The sequence below is a fragment of the Protopterus annectens genome, chromosome 13.part0 (genome assembly GCF_019279795.1).
Source record: "Protopterus annectens isolate FY-2018-M chromosome 13.part0, PAN1.0, whole genome shotgun sequence".
In the NCBI taxonomy this organism is placed as follows: domain Eukaryota; kingdom Metazoa; phylum Chordata; order Ceratodontiformes; family Protopteridae; genus Protopterus; species Protopterus annectens.
In genome coordinates, this window is record NC_056747.1 from 899,243,030 (window position 1) to 899,260,925 (window position 17,896).

The 17,896-nt window shown below is 41.2% G+C and overlaps 1 protein-coding gene across 3 annotated transcripts in view; it reads right to left on the minus strand.

Moving 5' to 3' along the window:
• Positions 1-17,896, minus strand: part of NBR1 (NBR1 autophagy cargo receptor) — a 1,427,595-nt gene that overhangs the window by 414,994 nt on the left and 994,705 nt on the right. For all 3 annotated transcript variants that reach the window (XM_044054653.1, XM_044054654.1, XM_044054652.1), the window contains one exon: positions 17,249-17,627. In XM_044054653.1, the coding sequence (XP_043910588.1) occupies positions 17,249-17,627 (379 nt within the window). The remainder of the gene's footprint in view (positions 1-17,248; positions 17,628-17,896) is intronic.

Genomic DNA, 17,896 nt, shown 5'->3' on the forward strand with positions numbered 1-17,896 from the left:
CTGAATTTGTATTCCCTCATTATTGGCTTTGTTTGTCCAGGTTTTTTGTGATAAGAGGTTGAGAGCTATCTAATAGCCATTAAGTTTCAGTCTTCTTAATTTTCAAACTGCTGATTTAGCATAGTGGTAATGTTGCACTGACTGTAGTCCATATGGTTCTGGGTTCAAGACATGCATGGTGGTAACACAGCATTTTATTCTAGAAACTTTCCAAAATTATACAAGCAATGTTTAAAATATGTCCGTTTTTTTGGGCTTTTGTCCCCCCCCCCCCCATAAATGTTGGCTTTTTCCAGATTTCTTGTGCTGCAAAGTTCAGAGATACAGCTGAGTGTCGAGTACATTTTATAAGGAGCTGAGAGCTGCAAGGGAACTAAAGTTTAGTGCTGCTTATACTGAGTCTGCTTATATTGTTAATAGCTCAACAGGTAGTGTACTTGCTTTTGATGCAGAAGGCTGTGGGTTCTTCTCCCACAGTAGGTAGTTGCATTGCTGATACTGTACTGTGTTGTGAAGGGGGTGGATGCTGTAGTCCTTTTTGGTGAAGATATCTAGTAGTAACTATGAACTTGTTATCAGTTTGCCATCCATTCCCTATTGCAATATTACTAGCGTATCACTTTTTTTAATGCAACATAGGCAATTTATTCCTCAAGAGCAACAGGCACTTTATTTGTAGATGAAACAATGAAATATAATAAATAGAAACAAGTGAGTGCACCATAGGCTGTAACATCAGCTTCAATAAATCCAATGAGGTCTTCTTGTGGGATAAAACTTCACGTTTAATATAGAAGATAAACGAATAAACAAACTGCAGCAATGTAAGCACTTTCACGTTATCATATAACGCTTCATCAGACAGAAATATAAAGTTGTTTGCTAGCAGCAACCTCTTCATTAGTTACAGATTTCTTTAATGTGGAATTGTGTAGATGGCTTTTACTAGTTCAGAGATCGTGCATATTTACTGATACTGGTGGACTGTAGAAGTTTGAGTAGACTTTTATGATGGAAATGTTCTGAATTGGGCTGTTTTGTCATTATTGGTGCATGCATTTTGTTTCGCTGTTTACTGAAAAATGTTCAAAACAATAAATTTAAAATGTACTCTTAACAACTATACTGTGTTGTACAAGGAATATAATTTAATACAACCAGGAAGGTGTATCAAAGAGCACGTGTATGTTCCATGTGCAAGGGGCCTATGATTTGAAAACAGCACAAAGTTAATCTTTATCTGCCACTGGCAAAATGTATTTTCTTTGAATGTGGGTTTCAATGCTGTTTCGATGAATATGAGTTTCAAGGGCAGAGAACTTTTAATGCTAAGTCTAGTTTCATTGTGAGACGCAATTGCTTTGTTTAGCAGATATTTATTAATGTTCATGCTGTAAAATGCAAAATAGAACTTTTCTTGCAAATCATTTAGGAATGAAGTCACTAAATAATGACAGACATTAAGTTTCAAATGTCATAACCTTCAGAAAAATGCATGCTAAAGCAAGACCTGTTATTCTGTCAACTGTCTTAAGTTTATACAAGATCAATTTTTAGTACTGTTTGTATGTTCCCCCAATATATTTGGCCTTGTCCAGATTTCCTGCATTAAGAGGTTGAGAGGTATGTGCAAATAAATTGCTTTATAGAATTAGGAATATCCAAACCTCTCAACTGTCCCCAATTTTGGCTCAAAATGTTGCTCCCCCCTCATACTCCCTCCGCAAAATAGCAATTTTGGAAGAAAACGTGGAGGGTTTACAATTATAAATAACTAATGATCGGAGTTATACATTACTTTTATTTCAGAAATGCATGTAGATTCTCTAATTTTGTCAGCTGCTCAAGTTAACAGTGCTCATATTAAAATGGTGTCCCTTCTTTGACAGGTTCCCAGCTGTATTGTCTGGCAATTTTATATTTTTGCATCACATTTTTGGTCCGTTTTTCATAAAATTGCGGTTTTCTGGCAAATTAGTGGCAAATCATTAAAGACTGAAGTTAGAAAATAATGGCAGACATTTGAGTTTCAGATTTCATACCTTTCAGAAAATTCGTACTAATGCAAGACCTACTACTATTCTATTACCTTTCTAAATTTATAAGGGCAATATTTTAAAAAAAATGTCTATTTTTGGGCCTTTGCCTCAGTTTTATTTATGGGTTTGTTGCTCTAAGAGGTTGAGAGGTGTGTGTGTGTGTGTGTGTGTGTGTGTGTGTGGTAGGTAGCATACCTCTGAACTGTCCAAATTTTGCAGAATGTCCAGATTTTTGTTCCATATTTTTTGTCTGTTCCTCATAAATTTTGTGATTTTCTAGAAAATCATTGAAGGCTGAAGTTGCTAAATAATGACACATTTGAGTTTCAGACTTCATGTCCTTTAGAAAAATTCATACTAGCACAAATCCTGTTATTCTAGCAACTTTCTCATACTAGCACAAATCCTGTTATTCTAGCAACTTTCTAAGTTCACGTGAGCACTATTTAATATCTGTCCCTGTTTATTTTAGGCTTTGTCCATATTTCTTGCAGTAAGTGGTAGGTGGTGTGTGTGTGTGTGTGTGTGTGTGAATGAAACACCCTAGTTTGGGGTAGCAGGTGGTTAGTAATTTACTCAAGCTCAAAACCTGTACCTTAGTTACAGAAAACAAAAGCATGAATCCTCTACCCCAACTACCATGCTGCATTTTTCAAAGAACTGACATTCAGGTTCATTTTCAATTCAAGGATCCGAGTTTGAGTGAATCTATATTATATTACTGAAGAGGCATTACAGCGAATGCCTCTTCATCGATACTAAAAGAGCGAACCGTGAATTACGAGAATGGCTGTAGGTTGGCTGGGGAGGGGGGGTAGCAGTTTGAGAGCTGTGAGTACAAATTTGAAAATCCTAGCTACACCCCTGCCTACAAATTTTCCCTTTTTAAAAGCACCTGCTGTTCTAGTCTCAACTAAAAACTCTACCAGAGAGTGTCTTTCACTTAGCACTCCCGACCTGTTTCTCCTTCTCTTTGCTTCTCTTCCATTATCAATTCCTGGCAGGGAAGGCAGCCCTCTAAATCTGCAGTCCAAAATTTTGCTTGGCCTCTTCCCTCTCTATTACCTTAACATCTCTAGATATTTGCTCACAGTACATTGGTTTCTTTGTTAATTTCAGACCCCTCTTGCTCATTTTTATACCCCTGCTTCCAGTCATCCCTATTGGTAAAATCTTCTTTTTCCATTGTTAGAATGCTTTCAAATACTTTATAATAAGCTGTATAGTTGCTACTATTCTCCTTAAGAACTGGCTCACAAAATCCTGCTCTTTCCTTACTTCTCAAATTCCCTTCCTATCTCATCATCCCTTTAAACTCTGACTTCTAACATTCTGCTTGTGTTATGCATATGAGCCTTAACTGTGAAGCTATTATGCATCCATTAGAATCAGGTAATCCTAAACCCCATTGTTCTAATGGGAGAGTCAACTTATCCCACTTAACTTTTGACCTCTTTTCCTGCCAAATAATTATCTTTTTAACACTGTATTAATTACCATCAACAACTTCTCCTGTGATTGATAAGAATATGCCTGACCTGTGCATAAAAAGTACAGTTGTGTACACTTACCATAAATGTAGATGTTTGAGAGTATTCACTGTTGCAGTCATCACACTTGGGTTATCTGCCTGCAGGTAGCCCTCAATCGGCCCAAATACCAGAGTCTTAGGATTTCTGCATTGGATGCTGTCGCTTCTTCCATGACTTCAGGTCGTCAGGGGTATAAAACAGGCAGATGACGCCATTACATCAGTTTTTCTTGTCACAAATGTCAGGATCCCCCAAATATGAAGCTAGTATGTGGTGGGGAACACCACCAGTAAAAAGTAAATACCAATGCCATTAAGAATGGCCATAGAGAGGAAAGGTAGAAAGACAGAGAAAACCAGGGGGCTGGAGGGAGGGAAACAAGGACTGCAACAGTGAATACACTCAAACATCTACATTCATGGTAAGTGTACACAACTGTACTATGTTCTTCATGTTTCACTGTTGCAGTCATCACACTTGGGTTGATTCCCAAAGCTGAGGAAGGGTGGAGGCAGTCAAGAAGTGTTAGGGCTGGCTAGCAGGCCTTGTAAGACTGCTGTAGCAAATCCAGCTCTGGATTTAGAAAAAATAGGTAAGTGGTAATGCTTGCTGAAGGTGTGTACAGAACTCCAGGTTGCAGCTTCCAGAATGTCCTTGGTAGGGACTCCCCTGAGAAATGTTGTAGAGGTGGAAGTAGCCCTAGTAGAATGTGGTCTGATCCCCTGTGGGGTAGGTTTTTCATGGTGCTTGTAGCAGAAATGGATGCAGTGTGCTATCCATTTGAAAATAGGTTGTTTTGAAATGGCCTTGCTCTCTCTGCCCCTGTAGCAAAGCTGACTAGCAGCTAGTCAGATTTTCTGAAAGGTTTAGTCCTGTCAAGGTAGAACCTGAACGGTCTGTACATGTCCAAGGAGTGCAGGATCCTTTCCCCTTTATTCTGAGGGTTTGGGAAGAAGGTTGGCAGATGGATGGATTAGTTGCCACACTGGACACCACCTTAGGCATAAAGGATGGGTTAGTCCTGAGGAAAATGCTGTCAGCATGGAAAATAATGAAGGGTTCCACAGCCATTAGTGCCTGTAACTCAGACACTCTTCTTGCTGAAGTTAGGGCTAAAAGTAAGGTTGTTTTCCAAGAGATGAATTTTAACTCTGCTGAAGCAGCAGATTCAAAAGGGGGAAGCATGAGCTTTTCCAGTACAAAATTAAGGTCCCAGGCAGGGGTGGGTGCTCTCCTATGGGGCCTTAAGTTGTTAGCACCTCTCAGGAACTGTTTGATGAGAGGGTGAGAAAATAGCAGTGGCTCAGTATTATAATGAGCTGAGATGGCAGAGGCATGAATCTTAATGGAGAAGGATAGGCCTCTGTTGAGTAGCTCTGCTAGGTAATCCAGGATTAGAGGTAAGGAGGGCACTGCTGTGTCCTTCCCTTGAGACTGATTCCAAGAACAATATCTTTTCCACATTTCAGCATAGGATTTCCTAGTACTAGGCCTTCTGGCTTCATGAATGACGTCCAGCACCTGTTTGCTGAGGGTTGCTGGTGGTGTATTCAGGGGATAAGCCAGGCTGCAAGGTTTAGAGTTTGCAACTCTGGATGCAAACTCTGTCCCTCCTGCTGAGACAGCAGGGTAGGAGTCTAGTGAAGGTGCCAGGGTGGCACTGTTGTCAGACTGCGCGCAAGAGTAGGTTCCAGTGCTAGCGTGGCCAGTCTGGGGCAATAAGAAATGCCCTTGGCCTGTCCTGTTTTATCTTGAGTAGTACTTTTGAGAGGAGGGGCAGAGGGGGAAGGCATAAATTGAGAGGTTTTCCCATTGGATGGATAGGGCATCCACCTTCCAGGCCCTGCTACGAGGGTTCCTAGTGCAGAATCTTCTCAACTGGTGGTTCTCGGGGAGGCAAAGAGGTCCACCACCGGTGTCCCCCGCCTCTGGATTAGAAGGTTGAAGGTGCTGGGCTCCAACTTCCACTGGCATGGGTCTAGAAGATTTCTGCTTAAGTCGTCTGCCAGTATATTTTGTTTGCCTGGCAGGAATTGAGCTTGTAGATGCACTTGGTTGCTCAAGGCTGTGTTCCACAGGGCCATGGCTAACCTGCAGAGTGGGTAAGAATGGGTTCCCCCCTGCTTGTTTATGTACTACATAACTCTGGTGTTGTCTGTTTTTATAAGCAGCTGTCCAAGAAGGATTAGGCATTTGAAGGCTATCAGAGCATTCTGTACAGCTAGCATCTCTTTTTGATTGATGGGCAGGAGAATTTGGCCTGGGCTCCAGTGACCCTAAATGCATTTGCCTGCCATGTGAGCCCCCCATGCATAGTCTGATGTGCCTGTTGTCAGGGTTTGGGTGGCGAGGAGTTGAGTGAAAAGCAGTCCCTTGTTGTGGTTGTATGCTTCTGCCCACCAAAGGAACTCTGCCCTTAGACAAGGTATGAATGGAATGACTGATTCCAGGTCCTGAGAATGTTGGCACCAGAGAATTTTTAAGTACCACTGAAGTTTCCTCATATGCAGTCTTGCATATGAAATTAGCAGAATACATGAGGACATGAACCCTAGGGCTTTCAGTACTTTCCTTGTAGATAGCTGGGTTCTGGTGGCCATTTGTTTGAAGTAGTGTGTCAGACCTGTTTTTCTGAAGTGAGAAATGCCATCTGGGAAGTTGTGTCCAATCTTGCTCCCAGGAATACAATCATTTGACTGGGCACCAGTTGTGATTTATTTTCAGTGATGGTGTACACCAATGAAGTGAGAAGGCTTTTATACAAATGCAAGGTGCTGAAGTAGCAATTCCGGACTGTCCGCCTGAATCAGGCAATTGTCCAAGTATGGATAAATTTGGATATTTCTCTGCCTGCACTATGGAATGGCTGGAGCCAGGCACTTTGTGAATACTCTGGGTGCAGTAGATAAGCGAAAGGAAAGTGCAGAAAACTGATACTTCATACAGCCTGCCCTGAAACGTAGATATTTTCTGCATGACTCCCTTGTGGGGATGTGCAGATAAGCTTCTTTTAAGTCTAGAGTGAATAACCAGGCATCCTTGGCTAGCATAGGGAGAAGCTGTTACAGGGTAAGCATCTTGACTGTAGGGACCAACAGAAAGGTGTTGAGAACTGATTGATCCAGGACTGGGCGCCAAGAGCCCTCTTTTCTGGGCACCAGAAAAAGTCTGGAGTAGAAACCCTACCCCCTTTGTTCTACTGGAACAGGTTGAACAGCTCTGATACTGAGCAGGGAATGTACTTGCTTTTGAGCCTCTGCCCACTGGTTTGGAGGAAGGTCTGGAAACCCGCTTGGGGTTGGCAGTGAATGGAAATAGAATCTGTACCCCTGGGATACAATGTTTAGGACCCATCGGTCCTAAGTAATGGACATCCAGTTTTTTGCTTTAAGGACAAGTTTTCCTCCTAGGGGCACAAGTAATTGGGCAGGGCTGAGAAGGACAACTGAAAAATCATTGTGAACTTTTTTCGTAAGGCAGCGGCTTACCACTCCCTGTTTTTGAGGTGGGAGCACTCCATTGTTTAGATTGCTGCATACCCTGAGACAGTAGTCTGGTTGGCCTGTTGTCCCTGGATTTGGTCTGAGAAGGCCTGGAAGGGGCTGGAAAGGACCAGTTTTTAGAAGACCAATGCCTACTGAATCTAGGAGGCTGCACTTGTAAGAATTCTTCAACAGTTTGCATATATTTTGCCTTTTCTTCCATCTTTTTAAGAACCTCTTCTGCTTTGGTGCCAAACAAACAATCCTTATTTAAAGGAGTGTCTAGTCATTTGGATTTGACATGATCTGGTAAGGTTTGTTCCTTCAGCCAAACATGCCGTCCGAGTACAGACCCTGTGACTGCAGCCCTGCAAGATGCTTCTAGGGCATCAAAGCCACACTGCAAAGTATGCTTACTAACTTGGTTTGCAGAATGCATTAACTCTTGTAAATCTTTACTTTCTGCACAATCTGGAAGTAACACCATTCTCTGTTTAATTAGCTCCCTAATATGTTGCTGGTACTTCAACATATGAAACTGTCAATTCAATGCCCTGATGGCAAGAGTTGCAGAGGTGTATACCTTCTTACCCAATCTGTCTAAAGCTCTGGAATCCCTGTCTGAAGGGGTAGGGTTTTTGGCTGTAGTAGCCTTAATACCTTTAGGTCCCTGGGAAATATTCTCTGGATCCGCAGTAGGATTCTTGAAGAGAAATTTGTGAGAATCAGGTACTCTGTAATACCGGTCAGGTTTCCTAGGGGCCGGGGGTAAAGTGTCTGGAGCAAGACTGGATTCCATGAAGACATCATCTACAACAACCAGGACAGGGGATATAGCTAGAGGCCTGTGTTGAGGCAACTCTAAAAATTCTCTGAGTCTCTTTTTGGACTGAGGGTAGTCCTGGCATTCCCAGCGGAAATGCTCTTTTAAAGTATGCAAGGTTTCACCAAAAGAAAAATCCTCTGGAGGGGAGGCAGAGGGAATGTATTCCTCTGCATCTGAATCCTCATAGGTTGACAAGGGCATGTGCTGATAATCAGAAGGGTCAGAATGATCAGACTCCTGGTCTGTAGAATCAGAGGGAAACTCAATCCTTTGTCTCTTAGCAGGGGAAGGCTGGCTTCCCCTAATTAGGGTAATCAGGTCTTCAGCCATTCTAAGCATTTGTTTTTGTGGTATGGGAGCTTCAGCATGCGCTTTGGTCGTCAGTTTTCTAGGCGTAGAGGGTAGTCTAGGCCTAAGAAACTCAGTAGTTTTGGCTAAAAACGAAGTCTTAGGTTTGATTCGAACATCAGTAGGCCGGAATACACACACAGAAGCCGGTGTCTGCACAGTGGTTCCAGACCCATCCAAAGTAGCGACATCCGTAGGTTCCATACTCGAAGAAGCATCTTGCAGCATACCGGACTTCGAATGGGTCTCAGCTAGATGCGGGCATCAGGGACTGCAAAGGCGCCTCATTGAGTACCAGCAGACTGGCGACTAGCTTAATGGAAGAGTCATCGGCAGTTTTGGACCTATGCGGTCTGTCTCTGTCTTTAAAATTACGTTTTTTTGGAAGATCGGTAGTCAGATGGCTTATCAAAGCCATTTCGGAATATGGAGAATGAGAGCTAAAGAATTTAGTGATAAAAATTGCCCGACAAATGGTTCGGGCATTAAATAAGGCATAAAAACCAACAGCAAGGGACGTCGTGGTTTGGGCCTAAACAGGTGATGCAGTAAGAATGAAAATCTCTGTGACGTATTTGCTTTCCACAGGCAAGACAATTGTTAACTTTTTCTGACATTGGTTAGAGCAAGAAAAAAGAATTCCCAACAGGTAAGACTTCAGGTTTTGAAACTCGAAAATGAAAATTTCAGGTAGAGGCCGACTGGCACTTGCGAACTGCTTCTACTTCTGGCTCCTCCTCGGCAAGAAAGACTGGGGTAATGGCATTGGCTGCCTGTTTTATACCCCTGATGACCTGACGTCATGGAAGAAGCGACAGCATCCGACGCAGCAATCCTAAGACTCTGGTATTCGGGCTGATTGAGGGCTACCTGCAGGCAGATAACCCAAGTGTGATGAGTGCAACAGTGAAACACGAAGAACATCTAGAGGGACTAAAGCATTTTCACTGCTTGCATCTTATTACTATCATTAATCATCAGCTTTTGGTTTCTCAATGATTGTAATATCTTTTTAGTCTCTTCCCACATATTCTTTGATGCCATGAGAAAATTCTTTTTAATATATATACACCTACATACTTCATTTTATCATATCCACCTAAAAATGGGTTTTGCTGAAATAAATTATAAGTGGGTTTGTAGTTTACTGCTACAGTATTTGTTTTATTATTTTATATCCAAAAAAATGTACAACTGTCTCACAATGTTCCATAACATCAAAATGACCTTTTCTTTTGGTAAGTACAAAATATCATCTGCATACCATTTAAATCTTTTATTTTGAGAGCCCCTTATTTTTTTTTGCCAGTGACTCTAAACATAAAGAGGTAAAAAAGGGGAAAAAGAAGACACACCCCTGCCTGGGTCCTCTGTTCAAACTTAGCTAAGAAAAGTCACTGATCTTGACTTGCAGGGTCCAGGGTCCAGTACTATAGGTATAAGACAGCAAGTCTAATCTCTGTACCACCATATGGCACATTCATTAAAATGAAATACAACAAAATAGGAGTGATGCATGGCAGACACGTTCTTATTGATTCTTTTTGAATAGCAATGAAAATATATCTAAAAATATTCTACCTTTTGCTTATACTATGTAAAAATTCAGCTGTACTTCTAAGAGCTATGATAAAGCAGTACCATGAGTTAACAGAACTGAATGACAGAGAATACAATGGTGTGCTAAGATGGAAAATGCTGGACAACACACAGTTTTACAGTCAAATGAAGTACATTGCTTTTTCAATTACTATACACACATACTTTTTCTATCTAGACAAGGACAGACAAGACAGGGACCGCACTGCTGATTCCATAGACCGAAATTATTTAGATACGAGTAAACATTATCCTTAAACTAGTACCTAGCAGGGAATATGCCACTGTCATGACACAGATGTCAGCTAGGAGCCAGATGCATGATCAATCACTAGAAAAGGATCCCTAGTGTGAAAAACTGCTGGATAAGTGCGCAACTCGTACAGGCTAGGTCTGAGCAGTGCCTAGTCTGGTATTATATATCATACTCTCTAATACTGTGTTCTCTAAACAGTACAGTTATGTTTAATGTATCAAACTGCTAATGCAGCTCCAATGCTATTGAAAAGAATGTAAACCTAAAGAGCACATGAGGTCTATACGACCTTCTGTCTTGCAGATAAGAGTGCAACCTGTAAGCATGTTAGAGAAACAAAGAGTCTGATCTATATAGGACAGCTGGCAAGCTGTGTGCTCAAGTGTGGAAATGGGATACTAAGACCAAAGGAGACAGTATTTTCAGAGGGAAACATCTCCCTATCACTTCTGTCACCTACTGAAACCAGGCAGGCAATGACTCAGTCACTCACGAGCTGTTCAAGAGTTCAGATGATAAAGGGTGGTGACTACCAAAGTGGTAGACTTCCACTGAAATAGCTATAGCCAACACCTGTAATTCTGTTTTCTTACTTTCCACCTCCCTGCAAGCTCCTGCCTATGCCTACTCATATGAATATCATGACAATCTCTGTGCTGACTCCACACCATCACCGTCACAATACCAGCATTCGGGAGGGCTTCATTCAGTCTACCCTCTTACACCTGCCATGACTGGTCAGGTTGAAGGTTTTGACAAACAGTACACACTGAAGTTCTTGGCCCTTCTCCAGCATCATAAAATATCCTGTTTGAGCTCTTGATGGAATGCATTATCAAGCAAATTAAAAAGTAAGGCTTTCATCTTAAAATACAGAAAATGTTATTATCAAGACTGTGCATAGGAAGAACGTTTCTGGGGATGTATCTTCTTTAAATGCATAGTGAGATCAACCTAAGTGAGGGGGAAGATGCATATGTCCCATGTGCAGAAGCTGCTGAATTAAAAAGCTGTACTACAAGAGTCTCAGGAAAGCAATCTTAGCTGTTATCCACTGTGGAAAGTCTTTCGAAGTAGATTTCTATAATTCATTAATCATTTTTTATTTTAGTTTATTCTGAATTTGTTAGCCAGGGTGACATTATATACAGACAGTGAAAAAAAACAGTATACACATGCATTGTACATACAGTGGCATCAGAATTGTCATGCTGAATCACAATCAAAAACACAGTCACAGCAAGGTATGCGAACAGAAGGGAACAAAGAGGTCAAGTTATATGTCCAGAGAGGTAGCAGTTGCATTTTCCTACATCTTACATCCTTACACATAGTTTTCCTTACTTATTTCACTCACATTTCTGTGCATTTTCTTATTTCCTCTCCACCATACGTTGATGTCTAGACACAGAAATACATCATACTTTTAACTGAACAAAGGTCCACTCATTTAGCTGTACTACTGTTGCCTTAAAAAGTTTGAAACTTGAAAGATTAATACTGTAACCCTTCATGCCAAGCATATGATACAGCATTAGCTGTAATCCATTTGCAACTTTGTGCTTTTTTCGTCTGGGTCATGGCTGAAAAATGTTCTCAGACAAGTTCACTTAAAGTGCATGCAAGACCTCACAAAAAAACGAAGAAATTTTATATGGAAACTTGCATTAGGCACCACGGTACTGGTTAATGCTATATGCCTTAAAGTGCAAGAAAATATGTATGTGGGCAACAGAACAGAATGATGAGGAAGCCTGAGGCAAGAATTACAAATTTAAACAATAACTGTCAGCAGGAGCGGAAATTCAAGAACGAAGTGAAGTATGTCTAAACAAAGGGATGCACTACAACTACGGAATGCTTGATAATAGAAGCAACAGAAGAATGGGAGGGGGCATTCAAAGAGCATGTACCCCAGATGGACTTGAGTTAACAACTCTACCGGAAAATAGGAAAATAAAAAGTCAGTTCTTCACAGCATTAAAACCGAAAAGCAAAATTTAAGGATGCAAAACAATAACATTTTAGACACTGTGGACCTCTCATTTTTTTCTGCCATTCTTTTCAAAATTTTCTCTAGCTGAGCCATTGTGAATAAAACCAAAACAAAGTGAATGTTACAATATATATGAAGTAAAGCAGAATCTGTAGAAGTCTGTGAATGCATTTCCTAGGATGCCTGATACTGCAGGAGCTCTGTCTATTATTGTAAAGCATTTGTTACTGCACTTGAGCTCAAAACCAATTTGTTTTACATTAATTTAGTTTTATTCTGCACCCTGGTGAGTCAACCCATCCAAGTTGGGAAGTGCTAGTGGAAGGCTTATTGCGTGTTTATCAGATTAGTCTGAGGGCTTAACTTTGTAAAAGTCTTTCATCCTGTGAGTATAAAAGCCTTGGGCAAACACGGTTACCTAGGCCCTGTATATAAAGTAAATCTCTCTAGTTTAAAATCCTGTGTAGGAAACATCCTCCAGAGCCTCCCACTGTTTACAGCTACTCAAAGAGCTGCCCATCTGCACAGAGGGCAGCATCACTGCATGTTATCTAATAGTATACTGCTAAACGCTCTCACTCAGACCTTTAAGTGACTCTCCCCTACTCCTTCCCATATACTAAGGGTCTGGTATAATGGATAGGCACTTCCCTGTCAACTCTGCTTCTGGCATGGTGGATATGAGCATCCTGAGGCAGTGCAGTAACTGCCTCATGTTCAATGACAACCATTTAATTTTAGAACAGACAAACACAGTGTGTGAGAGAAGTAGATACACAATGTCATTGGAGTCAAAGCTCTCACATACACACATGAAAAATGCAAACCAGGTTGTCAGCATTACACCCAAAAAACTCACTACCAACACTAAGGAACAAACATACAGACCCACATACGCGGAGGTACTCGCATGTAATCTACCCAAACCTCCAAGACCTCCTAAAAACAAATCTCTCAGTTGCCCAGCACACACTCAAAGACAGCACCTCACACAACACAACTCTGAAAATCACAGTAGCCCAGCTTCCAAGCCCATAAGGCAACACACCGCCCAGCCAAGCATTCTAATTATTGGAGATTCCATTGTAAGACATACTGATCTCCCCATTACCAGGCTAAACAAGAAGATCACAGTGAGCGGTCTGTCTGGAGCCAGGATTCACCAGATCATGCATGCACTTAGGTCTTTATACCACAAGTACCAGTATGGCATGGTCATACCCCATGTGGGAGTAAATGACCAAAGACGTACTTCACTGGACTATATGAAGAGAGGCAAGAGGGAGCTTTCTGAATGTGTGTCCCAGGCAGGTATGAATCTAGCCTTGAGTGCCATCCTACCTTCATCAATGATGATGCCACAGTACCAGCAAAAAAATGACTGACTTCAACAATTGGCTTAGTTTCTGGTGTCACAACAAGAAAATACAATATCTGTCAGCCTGGGAAGACACGATTTACAAACCACAATGCTTTACATGATATGGTTTTGCACTTGTCATCACTAGGCTTCCGGATACTGGCAAAAACTATCTATCCCCATAGTGCCATTTTTAGGCCGTGCCAAGTTGTTAAACCCTTTAACAAAACAAAATCACTCAAGACTACCTTAAAGGTACTGCTGTTCAATGTTAGAAGTTTAAATAAAAAAATGGACTCCCTGGAAGCACTTCTCACCCTGAAGAATGCAGACATATGTGCAGTCACATAAACATGATCAGAATCATGGAAAACACCCCAGCTCTCAAACGTTACAATGCCTTTCATACATTTCAGTCCTGCTCAGCACAGGATAAACCAAAGGGAGGAGATGTGTCAGTGCTTATAAAGGACAAGTACATTGCTAGACTGGTCCAGCAACATGAGTTGCTTGAGCTGCACCATCTCCAGCTAACCATAGATGTGACCCCCTATCATATCCTTGCTACCTACAGATCCCCTAACATAAGTCTGTAAAACCATACCTCCTTCCTAAACCCACTGGAATCTCTTAACATTTAGCCTAATACCATACTTATGGGTGACTTCAACTACACCTCCATAAAGTGAGAGACGTATCTGACCCATAATTCACTTGCTCAGAGGTTTTTGGACTTCATCAACACAAACACCCTGGAGCACCTAAGTTAGGTCTCTAGCTAGAGGTACAAATATCTTAGACCTAGTACTCAAGAGCATGGTGGGATGCTGCTCCCTCCTGTGCATTAACTCCTCTCTGGTAAGATTTGACCACAAAATGATCTCCTTTACGATTAAAACTAATCTAGAACCCCCATCACACTCCAAACCTGTTATGAACTTTGCTAAGGCCAATTACTTCAAACTGCACAACAGCTTAATAAACTTCCAAGCCTCTCTGAACCCAGATGACAGTGAAGTCTACTTTGAGCTGTACACGGAAGCACTGTACAACCAAATTCATACCTGCATAGAGGAGGCATTATCTGTCAGAGTTAAACCTATGATTACTTGGAAAAATAAACCACGTTGTTGAACCCTTAACATAAATAGGCTATTCAACTAAAGGAAAAAAAATCCTCTCCAAAGCCAAGAATGAACAGACAAAACAGTGCAAAAAAACACTCACCAGGCTAAACAAGTTAGAGAGTTGGTCAAATCTGCCAAAGCAAACTATGAGGCAAAGATAGCTTCCCAGGTGAAAGATAATCATAAGGCTTTTTTAAATTATTTTCATAACCTCAAGGGAAATGCTCAGCAACATGCCAAGTTAATCATGAATGGCAACACTTATACTCAGCATAAAACTACAGCAAACCTGCTGGCTGACGAGTTCAGTTCAAACCCCCTCCCCCCAACACCTCCTACCACCTCCAAAGAAATACCCACAACCATCCTCCTATCAGTCATTACAAGGGAACGGATCCTTACTGTGATTGCTAAAGCCAAAAAAATAACCTCCACAGGTCCCAACAACATTTCAGAATGCTTCTTATTTAGCTTAAGACATAATCTATCATGGCCATTAAAACCCCTCTTTAACTGCAGCCTCTGGATGGGCTTTGTTGCAGAGGAATGGAGGGCTGCAAAAGTTGTCCCTCTGCACATGAGGGACCATCAGCTGATGCAGGGAACTACAGACCCATAAGCTTGAACAGTCTTAGCTACAAGGTCATGGAGAAAATCATCATAAACCTCATCAATAACGACATACAAAATCTCCAAACACTGGACCAGACCCAATCTGGCTTTGTCAACGGGAAGTCTTGCCTGCTCAGTCTAGTGGTGTTCTTTGAGACCAGTGCCATGGACAGGTGTTAAATGGTACACACCATTTATCTAGACCTGGTGAAAGCTTTCAACACAAACCACCACTCTGGGATTATAGATAAACTTCCTGGGTTAGGTATAAACCCCTACATCGTCAGATGGCTAAACAAACTGGCTCACTTGGCAGGACATATGTTGTCCGAATAGCTGAATCCACATCTGATAAGAGGCCTGTTACCAGAGATGTCCCACAGCGTTCAATGTCGGGACCTGACCTGTTTGGTATATAGTTCTTTGAAGTGAAGACCATTGTTGGGGGCCTTTGGCTCACCAAGTTCATCAACGAATGTAAGCTAGGAGCAATCACTGAATCTCCATACTTTGATGATATCCTACAAACAGGCCTGAAAATGACAAAACAACTGGTGACAAAACCATGATCTATGACTAAATGCTAAAAAAATATGTAATCATACCCTTCGTTAAATCAGATATCACTGCAAATTATAACATTGACAGCACACCCCTAAAAGTAGACCCAGTGGTGAGGGACCTAGGAACACAGGCAGATAGCAACTTAAAGTTTGACTACCAGGTAGCTACGGTTCTCAGGAAATCCTTCAGTGTGGCTCAACTTATAAGTAAAAGGCATGGCATCAAGTTCAAAGGAAGTCATAGTGATGCAGTACTTCATTCTTATCAGGCCCATAACTGAGTACAAGGCTCCCTTCTGCATGTACCTAACTAGCCACTTATACCAACTGGAGCAGCCCCAAAGGTTTCTCACTAAAAAAATACAAAGTGTAAAACACGTCTTATGCAGACCAACTATAAAGGCCCTATCCCTTTGCTCAGTCTCACATCGTTTATTGACAGGTGATTTATGCCTGACCTACAAGGCATTCTCTGATCCAGCCCTGATGAAAATGTTACATATTTGCAAGAAAAATTATAGAAGTGTTACATGTTCCAATAGACTTGAACCTTATTTGTGAATGTAGCTGAACTTGCTGGAGAGACAGATTTGTATTCCAAAAGCTAACTCGTCTTTGGAATAAACCTCCCATCTTCATAAAACAAAGCCTATCCCTCACTCCCTTCAAAAAGTATTTGGATAAATGGATGGGTGGACCATATATTCACTCTCAGGGTACTGTCCATGTCCCTTACGGACACAGGCAGTCTGTAAAATGTCTCAGGGCTCCAACACCCAAGGCCTCACTACCCTGATACTACCCCATCTCGTATCAGCAGAATTAAGATATAATACTGTCATAATCTGGGTAATATTGGCTAGGCTTGTAAAGGCTTTTGTGCCATTACCCTAGTAATCACCTAGGAACCAAGTTTTCTGTAACACTTCATAAATGACATACCTATTAAGCAGGTTCCATTTTTGCTTCAGAAGTTAACATATACATTAAACATTTCTTTTCCTACCACTGAGCGACATCTGCCTATAATGGCTAATGCACAAGTAAGTTACTTGAGCCATGCAAGGAGTGAAATAAAAACACTTGGTTCATGCATGTTAGAATCAGTTTGATACAGCAAGCATAAACCAGGTTTCTTCTAGGGCAAACAAGCCAGTTATTATATTGGTGATGCTGTCTATAAGTCACATATTTTTAGTTTTCTAGTTTGTGAACTACTGTATGAAAATCTTGCTAAAAGCCCAATGGGGTAATGCACGTAGGTAAATCATTCTGGAAAATGACATTGATGTCTAGTACCACTGTGTATTTGGGGCATACACTTACAAAGCAAACACTGTGCAGTTACAAGAACTGCAAAATCAAAGCAAAACAAATTCAGGAATAAAACATGCACACTAGTAAAATATTACATTCTAAATGAAAACAGTTCAGTGCCTACAAAGGATAAAAGAAGAGCTCATCTACAACACCACTTCTTTATATAAAATAATCAAGTGTAGTTGTACCTCAAATATAATGCTGCTGGTGGAACCACCTCTGGGGTTAATGTGATAGTATCTAGGGTCTGTGAAGCACAAAGCATATCATTCACACTGTGCATTTGAAGCCTACTGGCTCCTTCAGGACTTCGATCCTCCAAAGTTTCCAATTCTATCTCCATGTTCAAGTCCCCTTCTGTGCCAGGCTGGGAAAGGGCAGAGCTGTACATGGATTCTCCAAGTGGGCGACTTGTATCAAAACAGTCTGGAAGGACAACAATGTAATCCTCAGAAAAAGAAGAAGAACCCTGACTCTGGACTTCATCACTTTCATCAGTATCTTTTTCCTCGGGGACAGCAGAACTACAGATTCCTTTTTCAATGGATACAGCACTTTTTTCTGTTCCTGCAGAGGAAAACTAATGTTATCTACAATGGAACTGTACACACATCATCTGATTACTAAAACAGTTAATAAAAAATCACAACATTAAAGAATACATTAAAATTATTAATTTATTCTCTGATAACCCTTACTAAGTTTACAGCTGTGAAGGAGCTACAGCCTACCTTGACACAAAACAGGCACACGGACACAGTACCGATCTATTGAAAGATATGCACGTATAGTCAAACATGCTCTTGCATTCAGTCTGAAGGATCGCTAATTCATGC